Source organism: Pelophylax lessonae (assembly GCF_965119305.1).
Source record: "Pelophylax lessonae genome assembly, chromosome: 13".
NCBI classification, from domain to species: domain Eukaryota; kingdom Metazoa; phylum Chordata; class Amphibia; order Anura; family Ranidae; genus Pelophylax; species Pelophylax lessonae.
Genome location: NC_138780.1, coordinates 139,726,175 through 139,740,503, shown reverse-complemented (window position 1 = coordinate 139,740,503; position 14,329 = coordinate 139,726,175). Strand labels below are relative to the sequence as shown.

Sequence of the window (14,329 nt, the reverse complement as noted above, 5' to 3'; positions counted from 1 at the left end):
GGAGCAGTCAATTTTTACACATATCCATGCAACCGTTATGCATGTTAAAATATTTTAAGACTTGATTCAGCGATCTAGATGGTTCTCCTCTTCATAATTTGAATGACGCTGCTTTTCAATTTGAAAATCTGGTGATCTCACTGCTATTTTAAAGTATAGCGAAAGCTTTTTGGGCTATACTTAGCCTATGGATCGCAGTAGTGCAGTTCGTTCTGCACTACTGTGACCTGTTTAAAACTGACAGCGGGCTGATGCCCGTTGACATCCAGGCTCTGAAAAGATCCCAACATATACTTGGGATCCATCCCCTTACTAGGGGAATTTATGGTAAGAACTCTGGAGGGGGGGGGGGGGGGGTTGAATACAGCCACTACATCAAGTACTGGCAAGCTGCAATATTAAAGCAGAACTTTACCCATAACTTTGCTTCTTGCTGGAGGCTATCATTTTACTGAAGCCCAGAGCCCCCAAACAGCAGTAAATCATAAAGTGGAACTAAACCCATTTAACAGTTTCAAAAAGTTACATTCCTGGAATGCTGGGATTGCTAACTGTCTAATTTGCTTGTGTCCTCAACCAAACTGTCAAACCATCAAATGACTGGTGTCATAACTGATCACATGTACAGCAACCATGGCAGTTGCAGTTTAAAAAGAGGAGGCTTCCTTGGCTGTAAAAGATAGGAGGGTTTAATTCTACTTTAACCACATCCCGCCCACCCTAAAGCAGAATGACGGCGGGAATGTGGTTGTATTATCCTGACCAAACGTATGATGGCGATCGGTGATGCGAGGTGTCAGTCTGACTCCTTGCATCTTCGATCTCGGTAAAGAGCCTACTGACGTAGGCTCTTTACCATGTGGCCAGCCGTGTCCAATCACGGCTGGTCACATAGTAAACAGGAAGAGCCGTTGATCGGCTTTCCTCAGTACGTGCCTAACCAGCACGAGTAAAGGAGCGCCGATCGGAGGCTCCCTTGACGGGGGGGGGGGGGTCGGCACTGGTAATCTGATCATTGATTACCAGTGCAGACCCTCGGGGGTGCCACTAGAACCACCAGGGATGCCCACCCATGACCCCAGGGATGCCCACTATGGCCACCAGGGATGGCAATCAGGGCTCAGGGAGCCCCCCATTGCCCTCCCCATCAGTGTTGCCCGCCAGTGCCCTCCCTATCAGTGCCGCCCACCAGTGCCCATCATTGCCATCTATCAGTGCCGCCCACCAGTGCCAATTATTGCCCATCAGTGCAGTCTCATCAGTGCAGGAAAAAAATGTATTTACAAAATTGTATAACCTAAACAAAAAAAATTTTTTTTTTTTTTTTATTGTTTCAAACTTTTCGGTCTTTTTTTATTTGTTTAGCAAAAAAGAAAAAACCTTGCAGTGATAAAATATCACCAAAAGAAAGCTCTATTTGTGGGGGGGAAAATGACATAAATTTGGTGTAGGTACAGTGTTGCATGACCGCGCAATTGTCATTCAAAATGCAACAGTGCTAAAAGGTGAAAATTGGCCTGGGCAGTAAGGGGGTGAAAGTGCCCTGTATTGAAGTGGTTAAGGCTTTCAGCATTCCGAACTCTAAAAACTCAGCAATGCCTAAAATGGGAGAACGGAGCGTGTGCAGAGCAGGGTGAAAGTGTATTACTGAATTTTAAACAGTATAGCAGTGTTCATTTTTGCAGCAAATTTCGATTCGTTTTAGTCCTAGTCTTTGGACTAAATTGCTGTTTTAGTCATCTGAATTGTATTAGGTGAGTCATATTTTAGTCGACTAAAATCTCCAGTACATTTCACATTTCTCTAGAATTTTCAAACTAGTTATATACTCCTGGAGTTAAAATGTAATAACCTGTTATTTATGGTATTTAGGTTTGAACATGCGCTACATACACAGATTTAGCCATTGTGATGCAACGTCTTTATAAATAAAGTTAAACCAACACAAATCTTGCTCTTTGACAGAAGTGCAACTTTAAAATACTGCAAACTTCTCCTCTCAGCAGGTTAGTAGATGTGGCAGTGCAATACATATTTAAACTTTTTAACCACTTCCTTACTGGTGAACGTCATGACGTCCAGGGCTTTAAGTGGGGGGGGTACCTTAATGATGGCTGCAGGCAGCAGAACTACACCATAGAGTCTGGTCCTCGGCAGTCTCTGACTCTGAGTCCCTGGCAGTTGTCAAAACTGCCGTGATCTCGGCTGCATAGTCGAGATCATGTGGGGTGTGTTTTTTTATTTGTGTTTTTTTTTATTTTTGGTTTTAGGCTTTCTAGCCTGTAGGAGAGATCTGAGGTCTTATTGACCCCAGATCTCCCCATAAATAGGACCTGTCAAGCACTATTCCTATTACAAGGGATGTTTACATTTAAGTGATCAAAAAAAAAAATGGAACGTGTTGGATATAAATAAAATAAACAATAAAAAAAAAAAAAAATTAAAGTGCCCCTGTCCCCTGGGTGCTCGCACGCAGAAGCGAACGCATGGGTACATTGCGGCAACACATATGTAAACGGCGCTCAATCCCTACATGTGTGGTTTCGCCGTGAATGTTGGAGCGAGAGCAAGAATTTAGCCCAACACCTCTAATGGGCCATACACACGTGCAGATTATCTGAAGACTTTTGTCTGTAGACTTACCAAAACCATATAATATGAGGTCAAACCTAAACCCTTTAAATTTGTATGCAATCTGGCAGGCCCTTGCACTACATAGAAAAGGTAAATCTGAAGGAAAAAGTCTTCAGATAATCTGATAGTGTGTATGGCCCTTAACTCTAAACTGTGGTAACCTGTTAAAAAAAAAAAAAAAAAAAAAAAGTAAAGCGTGGCCTATGGACATTAAGTACGGAAGTTTGGCGTCATTCCACAAGTGTGCAATTTTAAAACGTGACATGTTGGGTATCTATTTACTAGGCATAAAAAATTTAGCGGTTTGTTTTTTTTTTTTTTTTTTTTTTATTTATAAACTGTTTTTTTTTTCCCACTTTTTATGTCGCACGGTATTCGCGCAGAAATTTTTCAATGACTGCCATTTTATTCCCTAGGGTCTCTGCTAAAAAAAATATAATGTTTGGGGGTTCTGAGTAATTTTCTAGCAAAAAAAATGATTACATGTAGGAGCGGAGTGCCAGAAATGGCCCGGTATGGAAGTGGTTAATGTGCTATGAGGCTTTGGATGGAATTGTGTTGCCAATTTAGAAATGGCTAGAAATGTTCATTTTTATGTCCATTTAGTTTTAGTCAGTCTTTTGACTAAAATTCATTTTCGTTGTATTTTAGTCATCTGAATTGTTAGTCGTATTTTAGTCTACTTTAAATAGTGTTAATTTAGTCAACAAAATTAACACTGCAGTATAGACACTACTTTTTAATGTTTTTCCTAACTATGCCTGCAAAAGGGACCATCCTGATTAAGCAGGACTTTATTTTCTGACTATTGTTCCACTTTAAGGTTTTTTTGTTTTGTTTTTTTTTTGGGGGGGGGGGGGGGGGGATTTAGATAGGCTTTAGATGCTGAGTCCACATTTCAAGTTGGCCCCCCCCCCCCTAGATTTACGGCCACTTTATTAGGTACACCTTGCTAGTACCGGGTTGGACCCTCTATTTGCCATCAGAACTGCCTTAATTCTTGGTGGCATAGATTCAACAAGGTGAAACATTCATCAGAGATTTTGGTCCATATTTACATGGTAGCATCACGCAGTTGCTGGCTGTACATCCATGATGGGAGGCCATTGGAGTACAGTGACCTCATTTGTCATGTGCAAGAAACCAGGTTGAGATGATTTGAGCTTTGTCATGGTGCATTATATGCCAGTAGATCAGCAGTTTTGAAATGCTCAGACCAATCCCGTCTGTCAAAAACAACCATGCCACGTTTAAAGTCCCTTAAATCCCCTTTCTTCCCCATTCTAATGCTCTGTTTAAACTTCAGCAAGTCATCTTTACCACATCTAGATACCTAAATGCATTGAGTTGCTACCATGCCACTGCCACATCCTCCAGGTCCAGCATGGTTTACAAACAAAGGTTTCATGTACCATTTCCAACTCAGAAAGCATTGTACTCCAGCAAAGCCCGTACCTGTACATATCTGAGGCTGCAATGCTCTGCAGGCTTCATTGCAAAATAAAAGAAAATTGTGGGTACATGGGAACCCATTTAACAATGGGCTCAGTTGAAACTTCTTCCTATATTCTGCAGCTGTGTCCACATACGTTTGATTAAATAGGGATTTCCAGGAGTAGTATTTTTTTTCTAAAAGAACCACACACACACTTGAACCAAAGTCACTCTCCAGATAGTTGATGCCCTGAGCTGGGACTATGTAGTTTGTTTCCCTATTCCTGCTTGGTTAGTTTAGCACAACGTAGAGGTGATATCATTTTCAGGTTTACATGTTTTAGTGCCGGTTCACACTGATCCAACTTGGTCGCCCGACAAGTAGCTTCCAATGCTGTGCAATGGAACCGTTCTAATCAGAGCGACTCAAGTCGCTCCGTCTTAGAAAAATGTTCCTGCACTATTTTTGCAAAGTCGGAGCGACTTGCATTGACTTCCATTATGAGAAGTCGTTGCAAGCCGCATTGAATTCGCGGTGCACGGGCGACTTTATTAGTCGCCCGAAGTCAGGGCAACTTCGAGTCGGATTAGTGTGAACCGACACTTACACTGCTTGGTCATTTTTAATTGGTATGCATTTATTTATTTATTTTTAATCCAAATTGGCAAAATAGTTGCAGTGATGATTTTTATAGAATGCAGGGTTTTCTAATGAACGCAAAAGTAGCTTTTCCCTTCTGTAGCTGTCTTTCTCTAATTGCATCTTCGTAGGGCCCCACTTGACAGCACTCTTGGGTTTCTGACAAGTGTTCAAATGCACTTTTTTCTCCAAATCGATGAAAGAAATGGTGACCGTGGCCATAAAGCCCCCCAGGAACATTGCTAGATCTTGGGATTAAAAATAGGGGAGCTTGTCCTGATAATCTGCATGGCGGCCACTAGAAAGAGAGAGAAATCGAATATTTTTTTTTTTTTTCTTCTATTTTGCTGGTAAAATATATTGCAGTTCTTCAGAGGTTTACGGCTTTAAACTGACAATGTGACGCCAGTTTTACAGTGTATTGGCAGAAATGATTTATAACTTGGTGATGAAGTCATTGGTAGGGTTTATAAATCCCAAAGCTGCCCAGGGATAATCCTAAATCAACATCCCTGGAGTTAAAAAATCTATTGCCAGTGCCTATCTAACCACAACAGTAGGTTGGAACAGTAATAAATGTGTTAAATGTCAAAATGCAGTGAAAAATGCTCAACTATATTCATTTTTTTATAGAAAACTATAGTCTGCTTTCAGCAAGTATGTATTTTAAAGAGCTACTTTTCAGGAGCACTATGAATATCAATGGGTCACCATCCTTCAGCTAAAACTGAGACAGTACATGTTGTAGATCCCTACCTGGAGGTCGCTCCTACTGATTTCTTACATTTCATCCTTATGGAATCTACAGCATGTACCTATTGGCTCAATAAAAGTTCTAAAAGTGATGTTGGTGTGCAACCTGCTGTTTTTTTAATCAAAACTGTAACTTTTTTGAAAATTATACAAAGTGAGGAATACATAAGAAACAAAAAGGTATTGACAATGGTTAAAGGGATTTCCAAACACAGGTTCAAACACATAGCCTTCAATATCACAAGCATCATCTGGTGAGTGGGTAGCACGCTGTTTTTAGACGCTAGACTAGCACAGGGCGGGGACAGGCTCCCTTGGTTGGCACCTGGCATGCCCTACAGTTGCAGGAAGTGATTAGAACCTTTGGAAAACTTTTGTACATCTTCTGGCTGTACGGCACTTGTCACTGCTGATGTGCTGTGGTTGTGCTGTGTTTTTTGTGATAGAGCAGGACCTGTTTTTTTGGGAGCTGTAGTACATTGACAGTCTGTACAGACTGAATAGGGTTTCTACCGCACCACGCCTCAAAACAGAAAATGTTGTGCATGGGCCCTGAAGTATAAAAATGTTTAACATTGTTTTTGCTTTCTTGTTTTTTAAAGTTAAATTTGCAGCTTTCCTGAAATCGTCTTGATCTGACAGGTTGGTGTGATCTTGGACCCAAATGGCATTTAGTGGTGATTAATGGCATGTCTGCTCATGGCCTAATTGTGTGATAGGCTTCAACTATAAAATATTGTTCAATTAAACAGAAAATTGGATTTTACAGTTCATTTATTGCACATTAACGGCATTTGGGTTTGGTGCCGCCTGTCTGCTTGTAATGAAGTCTTGCAGTCCATCAGGCAAGTCTTAAGCCCCGTACACACGTACCGATCGTCGGCATACAAATGTTCGTCTTTTCTCCCCGGGATGTCGGTGTCTGTTGAAAAGTGCAAAGACAGCACAAGGACAGCACAAGAATTTTGTCTGCAGACTTCAGCTGACTGCAGAAGTGATGTCATGTAATGGTTAACTTTCCCTGTGTTTTTAATTTTCTGAGCATGCCCAGTCTTGCAAATCTGCGGTCTGTCGGCCGAATTCTGTACTGACAGGCGAACAATCGTCCGTTCTGGTGTCCGCAGACAAAAATTTTCATGTTTGCACGAAAGACTTTTGTCCGCGGATTGTGCGCCGACATCTGTCGGAGGCACCATACTAACACGCGTACAATCGGCAGATCTTTCGTCCGCCGACGTTTGTATGCCGACGATCGGTACGTGTGTACGGGCCTTTAGACCTAGTGGGCTGAACAGAGAAACTTCAGAACTTGTCCAAAAGCCCTTCCAGGAGCTCCATAAACAGCCGTTTTGCCCATAGTCCGTGGAGCCATTCCTCTCCTAAAAGCTCCATCCAAAGATCTTAATCATCTTTTATTTCGTTTAGTTAGAATGGTTGAGGGGGGTTAGAACTTTTGTTTTTTGAAGAAAAAAGTGCAGCGTACAAGAGTACAATTGAACATGTGTATATATAGGATATTGTGAAATAAAGTCCAATACTGAAATAGGGCTTAAAAGTCCCAAAGAAGTGATCCATCTTGTTGGTATACATATATAAATCCAAACGTGATAAAAAGAATCCCAACACCAAGTGAACAGTAAAGCCCCGTACACACGTACGGATCGTCGTCATACAAACGTCGGGCGGACGAAAGATCTGCCGATTGTACGCGTGTTAGTATGGTGCCTCCGACAGCTGTCTGCGCACAATCCGCGGACAAGAGTCTTTCTTGCAAACATGAAAATTTTTGTCTGCGGACACCAGAACGGACGATTGTTCACCTGTCAGTACAGAAATCAGCCGACAGACCGCAGATTTGCAAGACTGGGCATGCTCAGAAAATAAAAAACACAGGGAAAGTTAACCATTACATGACATCACTTCTGCAGTCAGCTGAAGTCTGCGGACAAAATTCTTGTGCTGTCCTTGTGCTGCCTTTGCACTTTTCAACAGACACCGACATCCCGGGGAGAAAAGACGAACGTTTGTATGACGACGATCCGTACGTGTGTACGGGGCTTAAAAGTGGGCTTTCACCAGATCAAATGGGTCTGAATTGCCATATAGCAAACAGACCTGTTCAGGCTTTACAAGGTGATCCTGATTCCTCCCACGATCATTACCATAGAAGTAGTTTTCAGCTCATAAGGTGGTAGGCAGAGGGATGGAAGTCTCTCAAGACCAGATGACATGAAAACCAGAAAAAGGAGTGCACATAGCGTAATATTGCTAAAAACTTTTAATGAAATAAAAGGAATCGCACTTACAAGAATCGCATGGTAACAGGCAATGTATTGGAATGAAGTTCTACTGCGAGCTCCTGACGCGTGTCGTCCGCACAGACATCATCAGAGGATATTGGCCTGTTTAACATCTACATACTTACCAAAGTTATGGTCCCAAATCCAGAGCATTGCTAACTATATTTTGTCGACCCACTTTCCCGGTGTGTGGGGGAGATGGGAAGAAGGGGTTAAAATGGGTGAAGGTCTGTAGAAGGGTATAGTGATCTTCATCATTCCAAGTGCGTATCCTTCATGTGATAGTGTCCTCCGCCATCCTAGATGTACAAATTGTCATCTCTGTAGAAACTTATTTCTTAGTACTTAGTTTTTGAAGCCCCCCCAAAAAGAAAAAAGGATCCTGTTCCCATAAAGCATGTTATATAGCACAGTGCTTGTGCTGTCTAACTGGTCCCTCCCTAAACTGGAACAAACCCCGGCTGATCCTGCCTGTTTCTGCCCTCACCCCTGTAAACGGACACCGGTTTATCATGGCTGCTGAGCTCTGACACCTGTGGTCAGTTTACGTGCCTCCGTCATCCACAGCTCTCCTCAGTCCCCCCCCCCCCCCCTCTCCTCCCTTCCTGTCAGCTCCGTGAGTCTGTGTGAGCTGTCTCCGCCCCCTTCCACCGCTCATGCTGCTATTCGTAGTACATTCAACTTTAACAAATTTCCCTGCCTGCCTCGCTCCTTTATCCAGCGATAATGCACCGTGAAAGTGTTTATTGAAATCAATGCCTCTAAATACATTTTTCAGATCTCTTCAGGCGTGTCACGTGACTCCCGGCCGCTCTGCTACTCCGAACCCCAGGCTACAGCGGGAGCGTCTGAGCAGCCAGCACAGTGGTCACATAACCTCCCGGCTGATGTCGGAGGGAGAGCTTGGCCCCTCCCGCTGTAGCTCGGGGATCAGAGTAGCAAAGCGGCTGGGAGTCACATGACCAGCCTGAAGATCTCTAAAAAAAAAAAAAAAAACGGGTGTTTGGGGGCATCTATTGCAATAAACCCTTACACTGTCAATTATCAAGAGGGGCTGACAGTGAATTGATTTACTAAGGTTACAAAAACTTTAAGGATACAGTTTGTCACTTTTGGCAATAAATGATTGTTGGGTAATGTTGGTTAGGGTAGAGAGTGCAGATGAAGGTTGTTCAATCCAACAAAACTAGTCTTCACCACCCGGACAATCAACTTTAGGTAAAGAACTGAATGGCTGCATTGGATGTTGTGTGTGTGTGTGTGTGGTTTTTTTTTTTTTTTTTTCCCCCCAAGATTATATTAGATGCTTTTTCAAATGGGCATACATGCATAATTAGCAAGTACAAGTGTGAAAGATACTGTTTTTATGGTTCTTCTCTTTGGGTATGTTTTATGTGGCAAACTACCCATTTAGATATCGGTCTACCAGACCAGATGTTTGTGTAGTCACATCACATCCTCCTCCTTAACCAGTGTAAGAGGTAAGCTGTCAGTACAACCAGCAATGAGATTTCCCACTGTCATAATACAATAGCGAAGAGGGAGAAATCCCTGTATCCTCATCGCTTTTGTGTGTGTGTGTGTGTGTGTGTGTTATATATATATATATATATATATATATATATATATGTGTGTGTGTGTACATGTATGTCATACTTGCCTGCTGTGTGTAATGGTCTCCTCAGTGGCTGTGATTGACAGGAGCGGGAGCCAATGGCTCCTGCTGCTTTCTCAAACCATGAGGAGGAAGAGACCTGGGAGAACCGCTGCTTTTGTGCACATTGCTGGATCATGATGGGGCTGCACACAGGTTTTTTTTTTTTTTTACATGTGAATGTACTTTAATGAATGAAAACCTAATACACTGTTAAAGATGCATTTGTTCGAGGCAGATATTCCATCTTGCTCCTTTACTGCAGTAAAAAAACAATGTCAATTGGACCCCACTAACCATTAGAAAATCAAACTAACATTCTTTTAAAAGGAAAATGTTCAAATGAGTATCTACTAGTTTATTCTTAGCTTTAGAATGGATTGACACAATTTTCCTGAAAACTTGGAGGTGGTGGGCTTTTATTTTAGAAAATCTGGCAAAATTTGCAAACTGTCATGTATGGACCTTGTAATGTTTTCTGTAAAAATAAGAATAGTGCATGCACTTCTATATTAGAATCCTAAGGTTAGGACTTGTATCTAGTTGTGCTCCTCCTTTTCTCACTGTGACCTGTCTGCTGGTTCATTTTACTCTTGTAAGCATGGCTTCTTGGTTTACAGGGTCCTATGGGACCTTACCGAAGCCACCAATTGCACAGTTGTGCGTGCTACTGGTTCTACAGACTTGCACCAATACGCTGCTTGCATCGACAGGTACAGACAATTTAAGCATGTTTGCACTCGTCTGTGTCTGATTGAAAGCAGCTTGTGATTCCGCTCTTGGGAGGTGGTGCGTTGACTCCTCGGACATGTAGTCCTGAGGGAAAGGGAATTGTGAACATAGATGCAAATGGAAGTTTTGGAAAGCAGCGCATAGGGACTAGAGCTTCATCAGTAATCACTTTAAGGGCTCTTTCACACGGGCGTTCTGATCAGATCCGCCTGTCAGTTTTTTAGGCGGATCTGATCGGATACCCATTCAGCCCTATGGAGCAGCGGATGTCAGCGGTGACATGTCCGCTGACACCCGCTGCTATCCGCATCCGATCCTGTCTGTGAAATCCGGACGGATGGAAACCCTATTTTCCATCCGTCCTGGGGATCGGATCGGAGAGAGCGGGGGCTGTGACACCTCCCTCTCCGCACTGCAAGCAGAGTCGGAGCTGTTATCCGCCGGCTCAGCAGGGATCGGCGGATCGATCCCAGCTGAGCAGCACAGATCCGCCTACGGAGGCGGACCGTGTGAAAGAGCCCTAAGTGCCGGTTCACACTTCCGCGTTTGCGGAGATCGCATGTAATTCGGAGCGCACTGCTCCTAATTACATGTGATCTGATGTGCAGATGCGAGTTTCAGCCATACGCTTTGTATGGCTGAATTCGCACTGTATCCGCACCAAACACGCACAGGAGGCTTTTTTTGAGCTGCAGTAGAATCAGATCGCACAGTGGTTCCCACTTGTGCGATCGGATTTTGTGCGTACTTGCAGATCGCACTGCGATATGTGATCGCAACTGGGGGTGTCGACTTTTAATTGACACCCCCTGTGTATATGGCAGTGTGAGGTGCAGATGCGATGCGGGAACACGCTGCATATTCGCAGCGTTCCCGCATCGCAGAAGTGTGAACTGGCACTGTTTCTAAATGCTGTTTGTTTTTTTTTTTTTTTTTTTTTTTTGTGGAAAAATGTAATGCCACATTTGTTGATACTAAGGAATTTATAAAATAAAAACTAAGCTTGGAGTATTTTTTTTAACTGTTTTCTCTACTGTTCCTATTCAATTCTGAAACCTAAATGTTTCCAATGTTAATGTTTGTTTTTTTCAGGCCATGGTTGGAGACGAGTGTGTAGGTGCCATCGTCTGCAAGCTGGATATGCACAAAAAGATGTTTCGCCGAGGTTATATAGCCATGTTAGCAGTGGATTCAAAGTACAGAAGAAAGGGTATTGGTAGGTGATTTGTATTGGATTATACCATAATGTGCTGGTATTCACCACATACTAGCATATGAGACTTGCCTAAAAACTGAATTCCCTCCCACAGCGCCCTGTCATCGTTTGCAGGGATTGCATCTTCACCCAGGCTTCCTTCTGGGTTCACAAGCCCTGCTGTTTAAACAGCTGACATCACTCCTGCTGCACAGCGCTCTCAGTGGATGGTGTGCTGTCCGTTGAGAGTGCAGGGCACATGTGCCAGTGACATCGGTGGCTGCTACACACACAAATATCTCCTAAATGCTGCACGTTTAGTAGATATCCATGCTACCTACATGTAAGACTTATTATAGATGCAAGATGAAAAGCGGAGTGTACTACCACTTTAAAATTAATGTCCCTTCTGTCCAAGGTGGGGAGAGACATTGGATGCCCAGAAATTGATGGGGTAGTGATGGAGCAGGGGTGAGCTGTAGTATACACAACTCAGTTGTCACGATTATCAATGTATTTGCATATTGTGCTCTGAGATGTTTGGATTAAGCCCATGCATTTTTAATAAAAAAAAAAAAAAAAAAATATATAATATACACACACGTGTCAGCACACAAGCTCTGTGTGCTTTGCTATCCTTCAATTGCACCCCTCCGTACATATTGTGTTTTAACACGTATTGTGGTGTGAATAAACCTTTACTGTGCATCTAAATCTGTAAGTTTGAATGGTTTGTTGGGCTATGAAGCCACAGCATTTGCTGCATTATTATGACAACACATTTCCTCTGTTTTCAGCAGTGGTAAGTATAGCAAAATGACCCTAGAACTACTACTGTGTCTGACGGAATGTATCGGCTTCCAACCAATAGATGGCAGTCTTTATCCAACTTTGCCACCATCAGACACCACCAACTGACTTGCAAGGGTATATTTTAAATGGACCTTTACTTGAGACCGAGAAATTGTCAACGAAGGGCTGATTCACACCAGATTTGCGCAGGAACGCAGCCCCCACACACGTGAAGGAAACAGGATTTTTCTTGTAGTGTAATACAACTACACATTCAGTTTGCAAAGTAAAAATACACTTCACAAAGTGAAATTGCTGTATTCCTTTAGTAAATTAACCTACCTCACTAACCTTTCTTGCATCTCTATTGAGCCAGGTCTCCATATTAATGGCTGAGATTGTTTATACTGTATGTATAGCCCAAACTTTTTTTTTTTTTTCCGTGTTTGTTATTAAGGAACGGTTAGAACTGCTGTCTTTTTCCCTGCTGGTAAAACATGAATTTCCTTGGTTCTGGTGCTAATTATCACAACATGCTTGTAAATATTAAAGTGGTTGTAAACTCTCCTTGATAAATTTTCCCCATTTTTAAATCCATTATTTAGGCACTGTACGAATTGCTCTGTGTGTGGTTTGTTTCCAACCTGCTCCATTTGCTTGTAACCTGTCCTGTTCAGTTTCATGTCACTGGCACATGTGCATATCCCCCCTGATTCATGGCATGCTTATTGTGCCATCAGTCCAGTAATTATTCTGCATCTCCTCTCTGCGGCACTGTTCCCAGATTACAGTGCCATTCAGTTCCTGAAACACCCCATGTGACTTGCAACATCACAGGGGGTGTAAACATTGGCACATTACAAAGCACCCCAGAGCAAGGAAATCTGCTGCATTAAATGGCAAAATGTGTTTTACAGAGTAAAAAAACCCTACAGAGTTATGTGCTGAAATGTTTGCCCACCTGTCTGTGCCTCGATATGCAGGACATGGTTGCTATAGCAATCGCGAATGAAAACGAGGCTTGGCTACAACATAAATAAGCATGTGCAAGGTAACCGGGATGAACAGAAAGGGCGGAAATAAAACTGCATTACAGACTCGGAAGACAGTAGCTGAGATGGCGCTGGCTGCTGACAGGAAGTAGGAATTTTTAATCCACTGGAATACAGTCAAACATCTGAAGGGGAGGGGGGGGGGGGAAACGGTAATGCAGAATGGTTTGCAAAGCTTTATCAGATTCGGATTTATTAGGAGAATTTGAGGTTCTGAGTTTACTTTTTAAGTGAGGGGAAATTTTCCGTTAGGGGCACCAATTCTGATAACCGCTTTCAAAAGAGGAATTCTGCTAATTTTGTTATGATTTCCTCATATCCTCTGGCATGTCATAGAAGTAAATGAAAATGTCCCCAACTGAACACAGAAAAAAAAAAATCTTGACAGGTTAACCCCCCCCCCCCCCCCCAAAATAAAAAATGAAAAAAAGAATTGGCTATGCAAGCTAAGTCTGGGGAAATATGATGTAAACCACAGTTTAGGGCTCCTTCACATGGTCCGTGCTGCTCAGCAGGGATCGATCCCCGTTGAGCCGGCGGATGACAGCTCCGTCTCCGCTTGCAGTGCGGAGAGGGAGATGTCACAGCCCCCGTTGCTCTCTATGGGGGATCGGATAAGAGCGGACCGCCTGTCCGCTCTCATCCAATTCCTGAACGGATGGAAAAATAGGGTTTCCATCCGTCCAGATTTCACGGACAGGATCGGATACGGATGGCAGCGGCTGTCAGCGGAGGTATCTCCGCTGACATCCGCTGCCCCATAGAGCTGCATGGAGGATCCGATCAGATCCGCCTAAAAAACTGACAGGCGGATCTGATCGGATCGCCCGTGTGAAAGGGCCCTTAGTGTAAGTCACAGTTTAAAGCCTAAAAGAAATTGTTTGAATCGCGCTAGACCAAGCAGATTATGATTTTTGCTAACCGTTGCACACACTGTCAGTGCTGCATAAACTGTGTGTAGCATCAGCTACATGCAGTATACTGAGCTGTGTTCCAACAGCAATATGGAGACCTCCTGTCTCGCTCCCAGAGCAACATTGAGTTGGGTTAAGTGATTCCCAGCAATTCACAGGAAGCCTTGTATGTTCTGAATTAATTCAAGGCTTCCTCTCTGATTGGCGATGAGGCTGTCTGTTAAACTCT

The 14,329-nt window shown here is 43.0% G+C and overlaps 1 protein-coding gene across 1 annotated transcript in view; it reads left to right on the top strand.

Moving 5' to 3' along the window:
• The window catches only part of NAA30 (N-alpha-acetyltransferase 30, NatC catalytic subunit), a 39,319-nt gene that overhangs the window by 14,015 nt on the left and 10,975 nt on the right, over positions 1 to 14,329 (top strand). Inside the window, exon 2 of the mRNA XM_082274835.1 lies at positions 11,240 to 11,363. Within this exon, the coding sequence (XP_082130961.1) occupies positions 11,240 to 11,363 (124 nt within the window). The remainder of the gene's footprint in view (positions 1 to 11,239; positions 11,364 to 14,329) is intronic.